The sequence below is a fragment of the Pyrgilauda ruficollis genome, unplaced genomic scaffold (genome assembly GCF_017590135.1).
Source record: "Pyrgilauda ruficollis isolate IOZ18807 unplaced genomic scaffold, ASM1759013v1 scaffold11, whole genome shotgun sequence".
NCBI classification, from domain to species: Eukaryota; Metazoa; Chordata; class Aves; order Passeriformes; family Passeridae; genus Pyrgilauda; species Pyrgilauda ruficollis.
In genome coordinates this window covers 12,134,338-12,153,563 of record NW_024509210.1, presented here as the reverse complement: position 1 = coordinate 12,153,563, position 19,226 = coordinate 12,134,338, and the positions used below count along the sequence as shown (strand labels likewise).

General features: G+C 40.7%; 1 protein-coding gene across 2 annotated transcripts; it reads right to left on the bottom strand.

Annotated features, from left to right (window-relative positions):
• Window positions 1-1,738: 1,738 nt before the first annotated feature.
• Window positions 1,739-17,570, bottom strand: MYOZ1 (myozenin 1). 2 transcript variants are annotated; one of them, XM_041475311.1, is made up of 6 exons: window positions 17,376-17,570; window positions 15,195-15,296; window positions 14,094-14,275; window positions 5,463-5,697; window positions 3,146-3,305; window positions 1,739-2,304 (listed from the first exon to the last, which is right to left on the bottom strand). In XM_041475311.1, the coding sequence occupies exons 2-6, from the start codon at window positions 15,268-15,270 to the stop codon at window positions 2,073-2,075; spliced, it is 885 nt and encodes a 294-aa protein (XP_041331245.1). In that variant the 5' UTR covers window positions 15,271-15,296; window positions 17,376-17,570; the 3' UTR covers window positions 1,739-2,072. The 2 variants fall into 2 exon arrangements, with proteins under 2 accessions (XP_041331245.1, XP_041331255.1); XM_041475321.1 differs by lacking the exon at window positions 15,195-15,296 and having other exon boundaries at window positions 17,376-17,569.
• Window positions 17,571-19,226: the final 1,656 nt, after the last annotated feature.

The following is a 19,226-nucleotide window of genomic DNA, read 5'->3' as shown; positions in this document are numbered from 1 at the left end:
TGATTCTACTGGAATTCCCAAACATGCTGTCGTTGTCCTGTGTGCACCCTTGTGCAGCCCTTCCTTGACCTGACTAACCTCATCTGGGACCTTCACCCCATTCACGGCCCAGAAATCTCTTTTAAGCTCAGACCCAGTCCTGGGGTCCTTTGTGTGAGCAATGTTGTTGAGGTGCTGGCCTGCATTCTTGTCTCTTGGGTGGACATGAGACCTGTTCTGTGATTGTCTGGGGCAACCCCTTCTCAGAGCAGCCAGTCCTCTCTACACCTTGACATTCCTTAACTGGCCCATGATCTGGAATAGCTGCTGCTGAAAATCGATCGTGACATCTGCCTACACAACTATCTTGTTTCTGATATTCCTGACATATTTATCCAAAAGCATAATTCACTTTTTTAAAAAAAAGTATTTCACTTTTTAAAAAAAATCATGTAATTCTATATTGCAAAAGGATAAAGTCTGTGTCAGAAAAGGGGAGGCAATAAACGGCTTATTTATTGGGAGAATATTTTGCTTAACGTCACCTTGTTTTCTCTGAAATTTCCTCTGACTTTCTGAATTTATAGCTTTGTCATTGTGGATTGGATTCTTGTATTAAAGTACTTCTGAACTGAAAAAGAAATCCATCCTCCTTAATTACAATGCAATTGAAAAGCTAAATTGATTTAAAATATTGGAAAACAGCAACTTTATCTCCAAACAGAGCTCAAACAGAGCTTTTTCATTTTTGTTGAAATGTTCTCCAGGTCAAAGTAGCACCTTAATATTTTTAAGTTTAGTCACAGAATTGAGTTATGGATACCTCTTAATAATATGATAGGATATATAATAAATGTTCTTTAGCCATTGCTAAAGAACATTTAGCAATGTTTATTATTAGCATAATTTTAAAGAGATCTCACAGTAGCCCTGTCAGTAGCTTTATAGAGGCGTGTAATAAAACCAACCACATAAGTATCCCAACAGAACAAAAATCAAATATGTGGCTGCAGGAATTTCTAGACAAGGAGGAAAAACTCCTAAATTAAAAGTACTTCAGTGGAAGCTGTCCCCATGAATAAGTTGTTCAACCCTGCTTACAGGAGGAAATGTTGAGGCACCACAACAGAATTCCAGACCTGTCTCCGAGCAGAAATTCTTCTGTGGTTTTCCACAGCACCTGCCTTTCTTCCTATTTGTGTGGCATTGCAGAAACTGCTGCAAGAAATGGAGTAGACTTTCATGGTGTGTATTTGAATAAGTAATGCACTATGGTAGATGTCAAAGTAGCTCTGTTGTTATTAAAGAATTTGTTTTCTTGCTCTGTCATTATGGGCAAGCCATATTACTTGGGTGTGCCTCTGTTGCTTTCCCAACCTATTAACTTTATATTCACTGTAAAAAAAAACAGAAGGAAAAAAAATAACCAAAAAGCTGTTTAAGCTGTCACCTAGTTTATACTCTGGAGAACTGGGGAATCTTAGGTGACAGTGAAATACTTTAAGCTGTTTGTTTTGCTGACCGGCTGACTTGCTATTTAATTTCTGATGTTCTAATTTCCTCTCAAAGTCATCATCCTTCCCCATCACTTTGGCAGTATTTTTCCAATCCACCTGGATGTGTATAAATCTTATGACCATCCCCATTAGTCCCTGATCTTTTGTCCCAGGGTAATAGTCTCATTGTGAGATTGAAACTTTTGTTATTGCTAATCCCCAAATGCTTTCAGCAGCACTTTTTAAGGAGAAAACACAAAAGCTGTTTTCCATCTTGGTGTTTTATTTTTTGTTAACACATGACAAAACAGGTTTATTATCAATCAGACAGGCAGCATGTAGCATTGCTAGACAGAAAAACACTTCCTTAGTCTTGGCCTCTTATGTACTGGTGAATAAAAAGCTCCTTTTTCTCAAACTGTGTCTGATTTAGATTAACAATACAGTGAAAAGAAGTTTAGAACCTGCTTGGGACTTCCTTGGCTACAGGCAAAAGAAAGTAAGCTGACAGAACTAGAGTTGCACTTTTCCACTCCTTACTATCAACTTGCATATTGAAAGGGCTGAGAAAAAAGGGAAGGTCTTGGCAGTGGGGATTTACAACTCTTCTGTTTCACCACTCACTGGCACATTGACCGCAGTCTGGTACTCTGAGAAGTCTCCTGAAGGCATCCAAGGTATTGGGGTTCTGTTGAAGGAGGGTCTTTTGCTGAAATTTTGATTATATATCATGAGAGATTCTGGGAGCAGAGGGCAGATATCAAACTGAGGCACTTTGAAGGTCATCCGTTTGGCTGCTTTTTCAAAACCCCCATAAGGCATGGCAGTCCTGGCATAGGGGAATGCATGGAGTTAGCAGAGCATAGGTAAACAACAGGATTTATAAAAGAAATAGTCAAAGTTATCAAGATTCTAAATTGTGCTACTGTTACAGTTGGCCAACAGATCCTTCATGAGAACATAGATGTATCCATTGCCCATGTACTAAAAATTATGTAAACACACACCTATGCTGCTGTGCACTTCCTTCACCCTTATTGCATCAATCTCCATCAAACCAAACACCTTTTACACATGGGGTTAGTTTTCTGTACATGTAGCAGGCAGAGGCTGCATTACTGCAGAAATGAGTGGGATGTGGGTTTGTTCTTGGTACTGATGACCTGAGGCTATGGAGGTGGGTGGCAAAATTGTAGAGAGAGGTTAACAAAAAATTGTTGCTGACCTAGAAATATTTGTAAAACTTTCAGTGTTTATCAGAAACAGCAGAAACATTCTGATTTGTATATGAAGTGCTGTGAAATATGTGGTTGCTGATCATAAGTGTTTTTCATGACCTCTTGAACTTCAAAGGGTTGCATAAAAAAACAGTGACAAGCTACATCTCCTGGTCAAATGGGGAAAGAGAGGCAAATAGGATTAAAGTCCTGTTATCCAACTGCAGAGGTTTTCTGTGCCTAATCTGAATTAAATTCTCTAGCTCTTAACGTATTTTGTCTTTGTAGTCTTCCAAAGTAGTCTTCCAAACATTTCATCTACTGGAGACTATGCTAAGTAAAATGAAGTGCAGCTAAAACTTGTTTACAGTGCACAAGGCAGGAGGGCTATGGTCAGCATTGTTGTGTTTTCTCTTGCTAAATAAACTGCATTGAATATCTAAGAAGACTTACCGGTTAAAAGACTTGTAGTGGGGGAAATCAGCTTTGGGGCTGTATGACAGTAAGTCCGTGGAGAACTGACTTTTGTCCTCAGGGCTGATACCCATCGCTCGTTCCCAAGGGGAAATGTAAGTTTTAAATATAGTAACTTTTTTGCCTCCTGACTTCCCATCTGTAAACAGAGAAAGGTACAGCAGTCTAGTTAGATGGCACTCTGACTGCATTGTGCTTCTGTATTCTGCTACTGAAGTTGAGGCACCAGCTTTGTTTCCAGATTCTGTAACTCCTACATCAATACAAGCTTTTATGGTTAGATTTCTGTTTTAAAAAGATGATCATACATCACTTCTGTTCTTACCCACAAAAGCAGATAGTACCATAGTCTAACAGCCGCTCATCCAGGAATTTGCATTAAAACATATATTTGGAATTTTTCATTCTTCTTTTTGGTTGCTCATACAGAACAAACCACAGTCCTCACCTCATCATCTCTTCCACTAACAGGAGGGAAGCTTTATATGAGGAAAAATGCAAATAATTTCTTCATTTACTTTTCTTTATTTTCTGTCAGATCATAGCAGACATGACACAGCATTTTCTTTGTGATTACATGAACAGACATTCATCTTTTTTCCCTTCTGAACTGGGATGTTAGAGACAAGTCTGTCTCAATCACCTCAGGATGGCTAAAAGCAGTTTGCAAATATTATGTGGTATCTCACTTGAAGTTAAAATCCTATCAGTGACTAGAGCTGCACTTTGTTGTAAAGTCAGACACTTGATTGCTAGAAATTTTAGATTAGCTTCTAGCTGCTCCATTAGGCAAATGAGTTTAGACAAGGGATTTCATTCTGCATTTCCCTTCCCTTCCCTTCCCTTCCCTTCCCTTCCCTTCCCTTCCCTAGCTGTGTGTAATACCACCTTGCTAGTAAGAGCATAAGTTTTGTATTGATATGTAGCACACTTATAATATTTTCATCCTTCATAAACCTTAAAACTCCTGAGCAATGACATCTGCTTAGATTGATTAGGGTAGATGAGAATAATAGATTAATGGAGAGAGACACTCTGGTGCTTTCTTGGTGCTACATTTTGTGTGGAAAACAAATCCTCATGAAGTAAGTGGCAAAGAATGAACACTATTATCTGAATCTTTCTTCTTTATCACACCTCCTTTGTCTGTCTTGCTCATTTCAAACCATGCCAAGTCCTGGGCTTCCATGCTTTCAGAGAACTGCAGACATTTACAAGAATCTCATTTTCATTTAAAAAAATAAATACAACTGTTCCCCCATTTTTTGTGAAGTATTTAAGCTAAGCTGTTTACCAGCAAATTGATTGCTAGAGTTGAAACATAAAAGCAGCTGGGATCTGTCTCTGCAGTGAAAGCTACAGGATGATATTAATCCTCCTTCTCCCTGAACACACGATAACAATGAAGAAAAATTTCCTGTAAAAAAACTATAAGAGTCTATACAGATTGCTTTTTTCACAGGAAATGTAAAAGCTGGTTTTGATATAAAATGCACATTATTCCAGAACATAAATGAAAAAACTTGGATTTTACAAGTCATTCATTTGGTTACTCAAGGCAGTTATTCCTGGTTCCCAAGCAAATTTGATTTCTTTTTTAATTTTTTTTTTTTTTTTTTGGTAAAAACCTGTAGGGACTGTTAAATTTATGATATCATCTGCTGATTCTTATACTAGCTACTTGTTTCTAGAGATTTCTGGCCAAACTAGACAGAAGATAAAATCAGGCAAAGACTAAATTGAATTAAAACTACTTTTACTCATAAAGATATTGCCTCAGTGGCCCAGTGGTGGTTACCAGATAACTTTTAGAAATATTGCTGTTCCTTTCTGGAGATTATCCAAAAACTGTTCTTTGTTTCAGTAGAAGCTTTGATTTGAAATCAGGGCTCAGATATTCAAGTCTGATACTCAGATCAGACTACTGATCTAAAGAGTTAATACCAGTCTCTCCAGTATTGGTCTGTGTGAAACCCTTGAAAGGAAGGAGTGCCACACTGTCATGACATAGCTGTAATGGCCTACTGCTCTACCAGCCTCAGAGCTCAGCACATAAGTTACCTGTAAATTCTGTTGTCCTGTCAAGGAATGTATTTCTGCCTCCTGCCTGTGGTTGAGCAACATAGAAGCATACAAACAAAACCATCAAACTAAAAGCAGTTCAACTCTTCTAGGCATTACACTGGAACTTTGTTTGGAAGAATCCAGGTGTTAGATTAATTTGCTTTTCCTTAAGAGTAGGCTTGGCATGTGGTCTGATAGCTTTAGTTTCTTATTCTTGCAGAGAGACACTTGCCTTTGTCAGTACCATTGCCTCCTTCTCCACCACTTCCAGATGATTTCCCTGCATGCTCCCCTTCACCATCTCCAGCACCTCCTCTGCTTCCAGGCCTGGGAGGGACCCCAGGCTGCTGCTGCATACTGGAGCCGTGCTGCCCAGCTGCCATTCCTCCTACCATCCGCCCATGGGCATAGCCATGACCATCTTCCCCATAACTCCCTCCTGGTGGGATGAACTTCTGAAAGTGATCCTAGAGGAGGAGAAAAGAGTGTGGTTGAATCTCTGTTACAGGACATGGTGTATTCGTGTTTGTAGGGCTGGGTCCCAGAATGTGAACTCCTGAGTCTCTGGGATCTGACCAGTTCTGTGTCTCTGTTACAAAGCCAGTGGCAGAACTTCATGTGAGTTATTCCCTTTATTCAGTATAGCAGCAGCTGTGGAACAGCAGAAGTGGCAATGGAAGCACATTTACTTCATAGTCATTTTATGTGATCAGGGTGTTGTTGTCCCCAACAATGATGGCTATGAAATAGAGGAGGAGGGGAAAGGAAATTTAGCTTTTGCCAGAGCAGGTAGAAGTCCAAACAGAGATAACATTGCTAACCTGTGGGAAAGCAAGCTGGGCAAGAAAGTGTTTTCATGTCAAAGTTAACATAACCCCAGCTCAATTATAGTGTGGGAATTAAGTGTTACAGGCCACCAGAACAGCAAGGTATCTGTGACAACACAAAAGCCAGGGAGATACCTGCCTTTTTGCCTGTTTTCTGTATGTATGAAAGTCTGCATGGGGAGGAGTATTTACATGTTGAGAAAAACTGAAGAAATAGCAGCCTGGGAAAACAGAAAATACTTTTTGGAGACCACAAGAAGGAAATGACAAAAAGGAAGAATTTTGTTTGTAGCAGTATGTGAATTACCAAACCAAATCTAACCAGTGACAGGGTAAGAAAGAAAGAAAGAAAGTTGTATCCATCAATAAAATTAGGTTGGTCTTATTTGCAGACCATTCACTCTTCCTTGGTCAGGCTAGAAGGCACAATCTCTGCAGTATGCAGTAAAAGAGCAAACAATTTATGCAGGATTTATTGACTTCATGGTGTACATTTTGGCACAATATCCTGTCTTTGCACATGAAAACTTTCATAAATGCTTGTGTGGAATACAAACTGATACAGTATGTTTAGAAAAATGTTTCACATATTGTTCATAAGTGACATCAAAACTTGACTCCTATCAGACTTTAAATGTATCTCTTGTGTAGTGCAGCCCACACAGCTATATGATACAAGTAACCTGGGTTACATATCACATATAGTCTTTCCTGTTGGACTAGGAGATTGGCTATTAGATGCACAAAGATGCAACAAATACACATGAATGAACTGAATGAATCTCTGGTTACTCATACTGCGAGTCTACCTGTATAAATTAATCTCAGGCAGCCTGAGAGATGGCTCTCAAAGGGTTAAGGCTTTCTCAGGGCTCTTACACCTAGCACAGTTTAGCAAAAAGAAGCTTTCCAGGCTGTAAACAGGCTTCCAAGGCCAGCTGTTCAGTCAGCTAAAAATAGTCAAGAAGTGAAAACCCCACAAGGCTCAAGGCAGAATTAGCAAACCCTCTGCTCCCTGTGTCTCCCACAACAGTGTCCAGGGTTTCACAGCAGGTCACCAGGCTGCAACCCAGGCAGGCAGCCAGCTGCAGGCTGAAGTGGCAGAGCTAGTGCCCCCAGGGCCTTTAGGGACTGTCTGTCCTTCTCCTAGCTGCAGGGAATTCCCTTTTTAGGAACACAGGAGATAATGTTCCCGTGAATGTCAGGAAGCACTGAGAGGGGAGAGGATTGTGAGCATTAAGCTGTACACAGGAGCTAACTGGGCAATCTGCTCAATTATGCGTGGCAGCTATGTAGCTGTAAAAAGGCAAACTGAAAAAGGGTATTTTGAGAGTTATGGGTCAGAATGAGGTTATTTTCATAATGTTAATATATATGCAAGGCAATGCTTCTACTGATTTGCTCACTACTTTCAAAACAGAACTTGTATCTGTTTTCCTTCAAGTTTCACCCATGCTGTGTGCCCTTTCTGAGAATTAAATGCTTATGTCTCCTTTCCTGTGGTTACTTACATGCCTCTCCTGCAAGAGCAAAAAAAGTCACAAAGCATCAGCATAGCATGAGCTGCAGTAAAATGGACTGTTCTGTTTCTGCTCACAGCAGTATTTGATGTGACTAGGGAGCAGCATCATTGTCATCTGGTGTTATTTTAAATTGCAGTATTATCGCTAAGTAGGAATGAAGTTTCTCTGGAACAGAAGGTCTGTATCAGGAAAGCCACTCCTAAATCTTACTTAGCTGCAAATTAAATTAGTTTGATTTGCCTTAAGCTAGTTCATCATTCTTCATGGGCCTGCTGAGAAAACATCTGATCTGCCAAAAGCAGATAGGAAAGACATATTTTCCATGCAACACCCCAGTTTACTCACCTGCTAGAACAAAAATATAATTTTCTTTAGTTTTGGTCACTACAATTGTTTGTCTTAGCTTAAATTAACATGAAGCAAAGGGAAAATAATCTTTTTGAAAGATTTTACAAGACAGTGAAGCTCAGGAATGACAGCCTCAAGCAGGAGTCTCAACACAGTCAAAGCTGCATAGGTACAGCTTTGTCTCCAGTACTTGGAGCACATCTCTGGTCAAAGTTTTAGAGTGGAGTTTTAGAGTTTTGGAGCTCACACTTGAGGAGAATGCATGACTTGGGCCACTGATAACAGCATGTGGAACTTCTACATGTATGCATATTCACATCATAAAACCAGCCTCTCAGTTAGTATTGATTGACTGTGTTGGTGGGAGTTCCAGGAGAGAAGTCCAAGAATGCCAGCTGAGATGGCTGACAGCCTTCTCCTGTTGGCTTTGGGGACAGATCACAAGGCTATTCTGGAACCTGTCTGTGCATTGTTGGAGGTAGTGGATATTATCGGTCCCAGGGCGTCCCTAAATCCACTCTAGTAAGAGAACACTTGTTGCAAGTTCATGTGATGGGTCCCCTGGGTTGGCTAAACAAATTGGGCTCATGTCTTTGAAATCATTAGTGCTAGCAAGTGCCTGCTCTTCCCGGCTGAGTGCTTAGATGGACAAATTCTGAATTCTCTAGAGCATGTGCCTAATAAAAACTAGATAATGAAAGATGATCCAACTAATGGAGCTGAGATCTCTATGTATCTCAAACCCTGACGTCACTGCAGGCAGTCCCCAGGAGAGACACTGTGTGCTCCCCTTCAGCTCCTTGCTGTGCCCTAAGGAAAATGATTGAGGCCACCAAATGTGTTTCTATTTCCACCTCACTGATAAAGAGCTCCCCAAATGTTTGATGCCTATGTAGTTACTAACACTTCTGAAGTTACTGGACTGCATCGTCTCCGTGGCAGCCACTCAAATGCTCCTTAATGGTTGGATGGGAGATTTAAAATTCAGACACTTGGAGAGTCTCAGAGACTGCCTGCTGTTTTTATCAAAGCGTGGGCCTCAGTCCTTCATTTGGAATTGCATAGCCTTAAACCTATGACTCATTTTTTAAAAAAGGGTGAAAATAAGAAGCTGTAGAAGCATCTTATATTTTTTTTAAACTTGCTACCCTGAGAGGAACAGTAGATTGAGCCTCTGCTTTCTATTTCCAGTTCCATTTCTGACTTGCTGTGTAATCTTAGACAAAATACTTTTTGCCTCTGTGCCTGAATTTACCCATCTAAATAACAGGAATTTTTATCTAATGCTACCCAAAATTAGATATATCTTATTTGTATATTTTATATCATCTTTGCCACATTTTCTTCGTGGATGAGAGAAATTGTGTTTCAGAATTTTGGTCCAGAGTTTTCTCACAGTGCTCCAAAAAATTGTTGTGGAAAATAAAAGGCTCTTTTTTTCTGTTACTCTGCTTTTTCCACACCAGTCACTTCTTGAATAAGAATGCATTGGCCTCCATGTTCACTCTTACACAGCTTTGGGTATAGTGGGGCCTCTAGGTCTTCTGCACCAATCCAGCTCCAGTGCAGCAAGGCTCATTTGATAAAGTTACAATCTCACTCAGCTTGCTCCACTTAGTTCATAACCTGAGAATTGTATCTTAGCCTGCAATTATCCTGTAATGTTTGTTCAAGAAGCTTAACAGTCCATGCAGAACAGAACTAGAAAAAAATATTTTCCTAACATTTCCCCTTTAACCTTACCTCCACTGATCTGGAATGACATTCATCTAGGTACATTAAGGGTCATACAGAGCCAGCACTGCATGCTGTGTAATAAACCAAGCAGCTGCATGATAACCTTTCTCCATCGTTGTTTTCCTTCAGACTGTATCATGCCTGGCTATTCATCATGTAAGATCTCTGAGGCAGGTTGGTGGTGTACTGCTGTCTGCTGTGAAGCATCACTTTTGGTTTGTAACATAATCACTTCCATTTTCTTCCTGCTACTTCTTCCTGCTCTGAGTTCTTGTCCAGCACTGAAAAGAGTACTGAGTAACTCCTGCCATTATCCAGAAGAGCAGTAATCCAATTCTTTAGACTTCTTAGATTTTGTTTCACAGTTGGTATCAGCTTAAAAGAGACCTCTTGACCTGAAGTCCAGCGGAAATTGCCAACACATTTTAGTTTGTTTTCATACAAGCTCTGCCATGACTGGAAACTGCATTTATTTTAACTTGTGGATGAGTGTAAGAAAGCACCAAGGTGGGGGTTTTGGTTGTGGGTCAATGTGGTTTCTGAGGTACTACTGCTCATAATTGTCTATTTAGATATTGGTTAATTTACTTTCCTAATTGTTTTAAGATCTGATAATAAAACATAAAAAGGAAGGGGGTAAAAGGAAGGTCTCCTACATGTAACCCAAATCAAGCCACAGGTTTTGACTAGCAGAAGGACCATATTTAAGGATTCTTACTGGAAGAAAGAGTAATGGCAGCATCCGAGACACATAACTGTGGCTTTGTTTTCAGTTTCCTCTTAATGTTTGCCAGCCAAGAGTTAGAAAGTTTGCACTTGATGACAGCAAGCTCTTACACTGAGGTTCAAAAGCAGAGGTGGGATGTTGAAAGGAGTTAGGGAAATAATGAGTAAGGCTGCAGGGCTAAGAAATACTGTTTCACATGATCTTAATGTGTTTGGGGCCAAACAAATTTAGCATTATGAAGGAAAGGTCTGTGAACTGCTATCTATTAACTGCTGAACAGTGAAGTGGAATTTAGAAGATCCAAAGACAAGACTGAGACCCTATCTGTGCTTTTGGGTGACTCATTAATCTACCCCATGTTTCAGTTTCACTGTTAAAAAATAAATGTAGTGATTTCCCTCATTCTCTAGTTGGCTGGAGGATACAGTAATAGAGCACACAGCAAGATAGGGTTTCATCATGGCCTTTAGTCAGTAATAAATTCTATCTTGCAGCTCCACAATGAAGTTGAAAATATCCTCTGAGACATGGAGAGAATCACGGTTCCCATGAGTGGCACAGCCTGGGGTGAGGAGAAGAAATCCTACATCTGGTTTACTAGAGAGGGCCCAGCTTTTCCAGCGCAGCACCAAACAAGGAGGATGTTGCCCACATTCTCCCTATTTGGCAGGATATTGGTGTCAGACTCACCCCTCCCTAAAACCTTCCCCTTGTACTGTATATTTGCAAGCAAAGAGAGTCACAGTATTGAAAACAGCTCTACAGTAGGTAGTGCATTTCATTTTACTCATGTTAAGAATGGTCAGTCCTTTTGTTTAAACTGGGGATTTAGCTACCATTTGTCTTTAACTGGATGGGTAGAGCTGCAGCAGTGACAGAGTGTCAGGTTTTCACTTTTTCATGGAGCAGTCTGACATTCATGTGCACACAGTATATACGTTTCCTCTGCTACAAGTAAGGAGAGTGATCTGATTGTCCAGTGTGGATTTTTGGCTGGAGGAGAGAAGCAGAAGGGTGGGTCAATGACATATGACTGCTGAGATCGTCTCCCTTGTGTGGAAGGTTTATGGCTACAGCACAGGCTATTCTGGAACCCCTTATATGGTTTGGATTTATTTTTAATAACCTTTCTCTTTGTGTGTTTTTATATTACATTATCTTGCTTGTAAACTTCTTTTGTGGGAAAGAAACAGTCCATACTCCATTCCAGACCTGCCTTGCCCTGCTTTCTTAGGTGTGTCCTGAGAATATTTTAAGACAAGACAGTTAAGAAATCTGTGATATAAAAACAGAAAACACACCACCAGCTTCAAATTCCTTCTTTGTCCCACAGCCTCAAAGACACAAGAACTTCTTTGGGATGGGGAGCAAAGGACATGGGAAGTTAGTTGGGAGAGGGAAGTAACTGGGTGTAGCAGTAGGACTTCTTACTCTGCCATTATCTTCCTCACACAGTTATCTTTTTTTTAAGCTTTCTTTTCTGCATCTGCCTTTGAGCAGATAGACCAGCAAGAAAGGAAAAGAAAAGAAAGCAAATCAGATACTGCAATCAAAAGGGCTTTTTGATGAGAGTTATTTGGTGCTAAGGTCAGGCACTGTCCTGATGGTTTGGAAGATAACAGGCCACAGATCTGTGACCTTTACCTGCTCAAGAGCACTCAGGTCTCTGAGACAATGACTCAGTTGCTGTGATTGCTCAGCTTCTCTTAATGGTCCGACTGCAGCAAAGCTGCTCGCTCGTGCTGCCTGTGGCAATGAGAATAGTTACCTGCAAAGGCAGTGGATGCAAGCAGTGAGCTCGTGAAGCAGCCAGAAAACAGTAACAATTATCTTTTGGTCCTGCTAAACTGACCCCAAGCGAGGGCTGTAGGGCAGCCCAAAGTGTTCCTGCACTGACCCATGGAGTTTTGTTATCTGTTGTCTCTCCATGGATGTGGAGAGAATACCTGTAAGCAAATCATGGAGGATTTTAAGCAGAATGCCAGCTGGCTTGGAAACTATGCCATGGTTCTCCTACAGCAAAGCAAAAAAGAAAATCCTAGCTTTTTAGAGTATTTTCTAACCCCCAACTACATTTCCCCATGGCACAGGATCTTAACAGTCATGCTGAAAGATCTTGGGAGCAGATGTGTTCTTACAAAAGAGAGATCCACTACAGAAAGGATATGGAGTGAAAGTCAGGCACAGATTAATAAACAAAGTAGGAAAAAGCTGCTAACAAAAGAGAAGCAATTGTCATCAACATTTGTAATGTTAGTCATGAAGGGTCTATGCATGTCCAGTCTTGAGTCATTTTGTCACAACTTTTTTGTTTTGGATTGTTCTGATTGGACATTCTTTAGTGACACCCTCAAATTTTTGACACTTTGGACTCTAGCCTTTTTATTCCATCAATGTATTATTTTCTCACTTCTCACTACAGCAGATGAACTTGGCCCTCATGTTTTAGGAACTCTGAGATTGCTGAGTATTTGTAAAAACAGCATGAATTTCTCTAGGATATTGATCTGTGGAGTCTGAAGTTCAATATAGCATTCATTCTCACATTCCTTCTAGGAGACAATTCACTGAAGAAATTAACTACCTAAAGCACAAAGAGATGAAGAAACTGACCCAAATTTAACATCACGGGATGTGCTTGTTGTAACTCTGGTCTGTCATCCCTCATCTGTAATCTTACTGTTTAATTTTAACTTTTATTTGTTAGGCATCTTTCCACATTCTGATTTTCAAGGTGTCATTTCTAGAAGTGAATTGCAGATATTTTCTTACTGCTGCTTTTGAAAACATCTGAGTGCTATAAGCTATTGTGTTTTTGTTTGTCAAAACATTTTCTTCAGCTTAACTTTTATTGCTTTCCTTCAGTTTCCTTGGACTGGAAAATAGATGCCATAAAGGGATAAAATTAAGCTGGTCATCAAACCAACTTTAAAGAACATCAGAAGATGAGGTGGTACATCAAAATGCATATGAACCCTAAACATTTTCTATTTGTTTTACTGAATTCTGATAATCATGTGAATAGATTTTTATTTGTAAAAGTTTAGGTGTCTTCAAAAGACTTTACACCTGCAACTAGCTATAGAAAGGAGTTTAAATAACAGTACTAATGCAGGGGAAAGGGAAAAGAAAATTAATGTCAGTATGTATATACCATATCTGAAAGGAAAATGTTTTAGAGGAAAACAAACTGGGCTTCTAGCAAATTCACTGAAAATATTTCAGAGTCAGGTTAGACTTGTGGGAAGCTCACTTGTGGAACTTGCAGATATTAGCAGAGGACTCTGTCCAGCAGAAAGCATAAAAGTATCCTAGACTAAAAATAGCACTGGTCTACTGGAGCTGGATGGATCATTGCCATCATGCAAAGAAGACATGGAATGGGTACAAAACCAATTAGCCCTGCCCTGAGTTCTGAACACTTGCCAAACATGCAGCCTTCCTTCATCACTCAGTATTGAATTTTGTCATGCTTCTGTATATGTAATACCAAATATTTGCCAGAGGAGACTAATGCTGCTGCCAAAAGGAAATAAAACTTGTGTATTTATGTAATTTTGTTTTCTTCTTTCACTGCTTTGCTAGTAGACCCTCCCTACCCCCTGCCCACACACATTAAAACAGAAGAGAGCTTGGGCACACTCCATTCCTGTTTTCCCTGAGTGTATGGAGTAGCATTTTAGTCTTAATCTTCAACTTACCACAGAATTGTCAGTGAAGGCATCAGGGTTATTCTCATAAATGAACTTCTCCACTCTTAGCTGACGTAATTTGAACATCTTGGATCCTTTGTTAGTGAGGAGAGAAAGCTCTTCTAGCATCACATCTCTGGGGATGCTGATCTTCTTCCCCAGGTTCAGCTTGGACACCTCTTGTGGCATAGCTACAAAACATGTATAGTGGGATACTTTAGGAAGTACTCTGGTCTATGTCTTTTTTCTGTTGCTTCCTAGCATCAGTAGTGACTTCAAGCACCCAGATTATCTTCTAAATTAAGATTTTAAGACATTATCTATGAACCAAGTTTTTACATTGATGACACTTTGGATATAGATCTTTGGTATTTACTCTGAACTGTTATCAAGGCAAATCTGCAGACAGAAGTTGCATAGGGGTGGAGCTACATGGGTGTCTGTCATATCTGAAACATCTCAGTCAGTGCAGCAGGATTTCTTGGTACAGCCTCAAATGACTACTTTTCCAAACCTCTAAAACCTTCCTCATGCTGTCAAAAGTAAAGAAAGGATAAGGACATCACACTTATTTAAAAGTTACCCTATCCAGTACACACGTATTCTGTAGAAAGAAAAATGTTAGTTCCAGGTTATATTCTTCCTGCTCTATTAACTTCTCTAAGAGATTTTGTCTTTTTCAGCTAATGAGTGCTGGAATCAAAGAAGCTCTCTCACAAAGAGAGAAAACAAGTATGAAACAAAGGTTGTAAGAGAGAGAACAATATAAAATATATCTAGGCACTGCAATATTGACACCTGTAAAATATCATGTTTTCTGTCCATTTACACTGGTGTGCATCCAAATTAATGCTGCAGGAGAATACAAGTTTTCAGAGTGCAATCTCAGTCGATTTTTGGCCTGAGTGTGTGCAATACTTTTCAGCTGTAAGATAGAAAACGTGACATGGTTGAAGGCTGGGCGTCAGTAAAATTTGTGGCTCTGCCTCCTGGTATGCTCACTGCATGTCTTGCTTTGGGAGTTCAGTTAGATAAGGTGTGAAATTTTAAAGGCTGAAATTCAAGCTGAAATCCAAACAGTTCTTACATGTGCAGTTTTGCATATCTTACCTTCATGTGTCAGCTTCCCAATGAGTTTAGTGGACTTTTTCCTTTTAACAGGAGCAGGAGTCCCTGCAAGGGGCATTCCCACAAAGGGTTCTCTGCTTTGCTCTAAACACACAAGGAAATGGAGAATGAAACACTGGAAATGTATTTCTTGCCTCTCTTTTAGTTGCCATCTACAGGTAAAAGATACACAGCCTTCCTTTCACACACAGGTTCTTTTCTATCCCTTCCCCATGACAGAGCCAGTGGAAGGTATCATCCCATACAGGATATCATCAGCAGGCCATTCTGGGGTTCTCTGGAGACTCAGCACTCTGACAAAATATGGTAGCAGATCCCAGCAGAAGCTTTGCCAAGGTGACCTATAGCACTGTCATCCAAAAGAGGCAATTTAATTGCAACAAGGCTGTCTCCCAGAATCCACATGTGCTGTAGGGATACTCTGTTATCATCTTGTGCTGCAGTAATAGGATGTCGCTTGGAAAATTTTCTCTATGATGCAATGTTATAACAACATGCAGTTATCATTAGATGGTAATATATACTTTTGGATAAAGATTTCAGGTCTGTCCATGGGTTATTTGGAGCATTTTGCATCATGTGTGGTTCTGGTTTGGATATTTCGATAGTCCTTTTAGAATGGGAATTCAGAAAGTCACCAGACTGCAAGTTTGGAAGGAAAAAAAAAAGAAACAAAGCAAAATTCTAAGCATTTCTGTCTTTTATGACTGCTACTGTTTGTTACAGAAGGGCTGGAGGAGGAAGGCACAGGAAAACCTGTTAAAGTTGTTCACCCAATTTTTTTGAAGTCAGTTGCATCTGTATCTTATGTATTGATCTTATCTGATACCATTTTGAAGGGGGAAAGAGGAGAAGAGGGAGATTTCTTCTGGTACAGTGTTCCCCATCTCTGTCCCCAGATAGGATGAGAGATCTGAACTGCAAAATCAGGGAAAATCAGGAGCAATCTCAGCAATTCCGTTTCAGGCAGCTTTTGAGAGTCCTTCTTGGGGGTTATTACACATAATGTAAGTAGAACAAATGTCTTGCCTTCACTTCAGCACTGTCCATGCCCAAACAACAGCATACAGGGCACAGATCCCCACCTAATATAATGCAATACAATACAAAGAAAAATGGGCAAACACCCATTGACTTCAGCTGCAGCAATAACTACCACCTCTGTCCTTGTGATTCTTTGTACTTTAGTTGCTTAAGATTTCACAACTGAAAAACTTTGAACTATGAGTTATATTTTAAAACTAGCAAGCAGACAGCTGTAACTGGAAGTTTGTATACTCTCTTCTGATCAAGACATTTTTATCTCCTGTGTATTCTGAAGTATCATTCCACCATTACTTCTTTTGCAACATAATTTTATGTGATGGAGTTGTGATAACTGTTAAAAGAAGCCCAGCCACAGCAAAACAGTGCCAATCACATTGGCAGATACTTCCTTAGATTAGCTTTTCTTTCAGATTTGCAAGTTTTTCCTTTTACTGAGATGCTGCCTGTGTAGTTCACATCATAAACGAGCCCATCCTGGGGTATTCCCAAAGCAAGTGTGAGCAGGTGCAGCCATGATGCACACGCTGCACATTCTCTTTAAGCAGCCAGACATCTGCTTGGCTGTATAAAAGAAGCAGGCCCTGCTTGACAGGAAAGGGACAATGCTGCCAGGAAACAGCAGAGGTGAGAGGTTATGGCCCATCTGATGGGTTCTAGAACGCACAAAACACAGAGAAATCATCTGTATGCCACAAGCATGGATTTCCTGGGGCAAGGCAGAAAGGAACAGACACGGTAGAAAGCTGTGCTCCTCACACTAATTCCCAAGCAGCAATGAGGACAAGTCTATCCCATTCTTTACTAATCCAGCAGGACTGAAGATTGAAAAACCCACTGCATGCAATTGGTCTAGCATAAGTGTCTCACTATGAACAGGGTCCAGAGTTACACAATACTACTGCTCTCTCAGCTCTCCCAGAAGCTGCTGGAGCCTCAAACCCCATTCTCCTCACTGTGTCATACACAAAGCCAGGGCTTTTCTCCCTCAGCTCTGTCCCATTGTTCAATTCCTCTGTCTTTTTGTGCACTGATCTTTGCAGCAGTCATTGGTGCTGCAAGCCAAACCAGTCTTTACTTCTCCAGCACCTGCACTACTTTGCTGCCCAGTCAACTCACCTCAGGTTTGCAGTGCCAGCCTCAGACCAGCTCACACACCTGCCCCAGAGCTCAGCAGTGCTCCTTCCTCCCAGCCTGTCTCTGGGTGCTGCCTGGGGGGGCTTGTCCAGCAGCCCCACTCTCCCAGGGTGCCTGGGTGCAGGGAAGCTCTGCCCAGCACAAAGTGCTGATGCAAAGTGCTGTGAATTTGACTCCTGAAGGCTGCTCGCACAGGCATCCTGCGGTTATTAATAGCCAAAGGCCCAGAGGGCAGAGTCTCAGATAGCACTGCTGCCATCCCTGAGGAGAGCAAAAGAAAAGGTTGCACCTCAGGTCTCCTGCAGTCACTGTCTCAATGTCCAGGAAGGCACTCCATAGGCAGCTCATGTCTTCCTCCTCTTTATTCAAACAAACATGCAGTTCCTTTTCCTCCTCTTATTGCTTCTTGATGCAGTTCATAAAACCTTCTCAATGTCCTGTTTGTCAGTAATGCCTCAAAAGCTATCTTGGGTCTTGCTCTGTATTACCCCCTCCTTCTGCCCCTTCTTAATCATTCATCCCAGTGTCCTCTAGGCTGTCATACATACTTCCTAAAATGCTTCAGAAAATACAGAAGCAAAATAATGGTATGCATGAAACAAGAAGTAGTAGGAAAAAACACAAAGTCTAGAAAGCTATTTACAGAATTCTAGGAAGTAGGTATTTAGTACGTATGGCAAACCCAACTGAACCAAAGAGCAAGGAAATTAATTTCCTGATTAATGACAGAAATAGGGTTGATAGCCTGCATTTGGTGCAGCTTTGTACATTCAAATAACTCACCTTAATTGCTGTTCATGAGTTGACTCTCCCTCTTTTTCCTGCCTGCCCAACCAGGTTCTGGTTTTAGGATGAAGAAAACATATCTTATTTTACTGGAGTACTCAAAGATGAACATACCTTTCAGTTTCTGAATAAGGCAAAAAATCCTCCAGAAAACATTGTCTTACTATTTCACATTGGAAGATTGAATCCCTACTGGATCAAATTCAAGTTGTCCATTGAATAATCCTAGAGTCTAGTGAGGAGAAAAAAACCCAAAACACAGTTGTGATTATAGTAGAAAATCATTTGCACAGAGAATTGCCAGCAAAGTTGATATAAAGAAACATCAGGAGACAGCCACTTTCCTTTTTCCCTACACTTTGCTGTTGGTTTTTCCTGCACCAAATGCATATAAAACTTTGCAGTGTGATAAGTGAGTTGAAAGCACTATGTGTTAATCCCCAGTACTGTTAAGAAGGTCCTGTAGAAGCCTGCTGTAACATTCCTGTATTTCCTATGGGCAATAGGAAAACAGCTTTTGTATCCTGCTTGGAATTAGGGCACATATGGCATTCTCTTGGCCTAAAGTTTCCCATTTTCCTCTTGCTTGCATCCATATAACCACGATGTATACCTTGCATTGTGCCTATTTCACAGCTCTGATTCTCCCTCATTTATATCTACTGTAACAGCATGATGTACAGTTTCCACTGCCCACAAGAGCGCTGCATCCTTCACTGAGCTGGGATGAGACACCAGAGTAATGTCCAGCCTAGATCCTGCCCTCACACTCACATGCCAGTGATTCAGGAACAAATCCCTGGAGCAGTTCCAGTGTAAAATAAGCACAATTAAACTGTAAACACCCACTGCCTGCTCTGGGCACCATCACAGAGCTTCATGCCTGGTGAAGGCATTTACATCTGCACAAAGCTGGAGGGTGTCAAATGCTACTGTCACAGCTGACCATCTGTCCACACATCACACCCACTCTGCACAAGTGCAGGTGGCCCTAGAGGAGTGGGTCTCTTGGTGCTGCCAAGCCCTGCTCACTGCAGATTGTACAAG

Bases quoted from the DNA above. Each gene is read 5' to 3' on its own strand.
- MYOZ1 (XM_041475311.1), bottom strand. From the start codon at position 15,270: ATGCCCCTTGCAGGGACTCCTGCTCCTGTTAAAAGGAAAAAGTCCACT. The intron at 14,276-15,194 runs GTAAGATATGCA...CATGTTTTGTAG, and splicing joins TGGGAAGCTGACACATGAAG to CTATGCCACAAGAGGTGTCC. The intron at 3,306-5,462 runs GCAAGTGTCTCT...CTCTGTTTACAG, and splicing joins AGGCAATGGTACTGACAAAG to ATGGGAAGTCAGGAGGCAAA.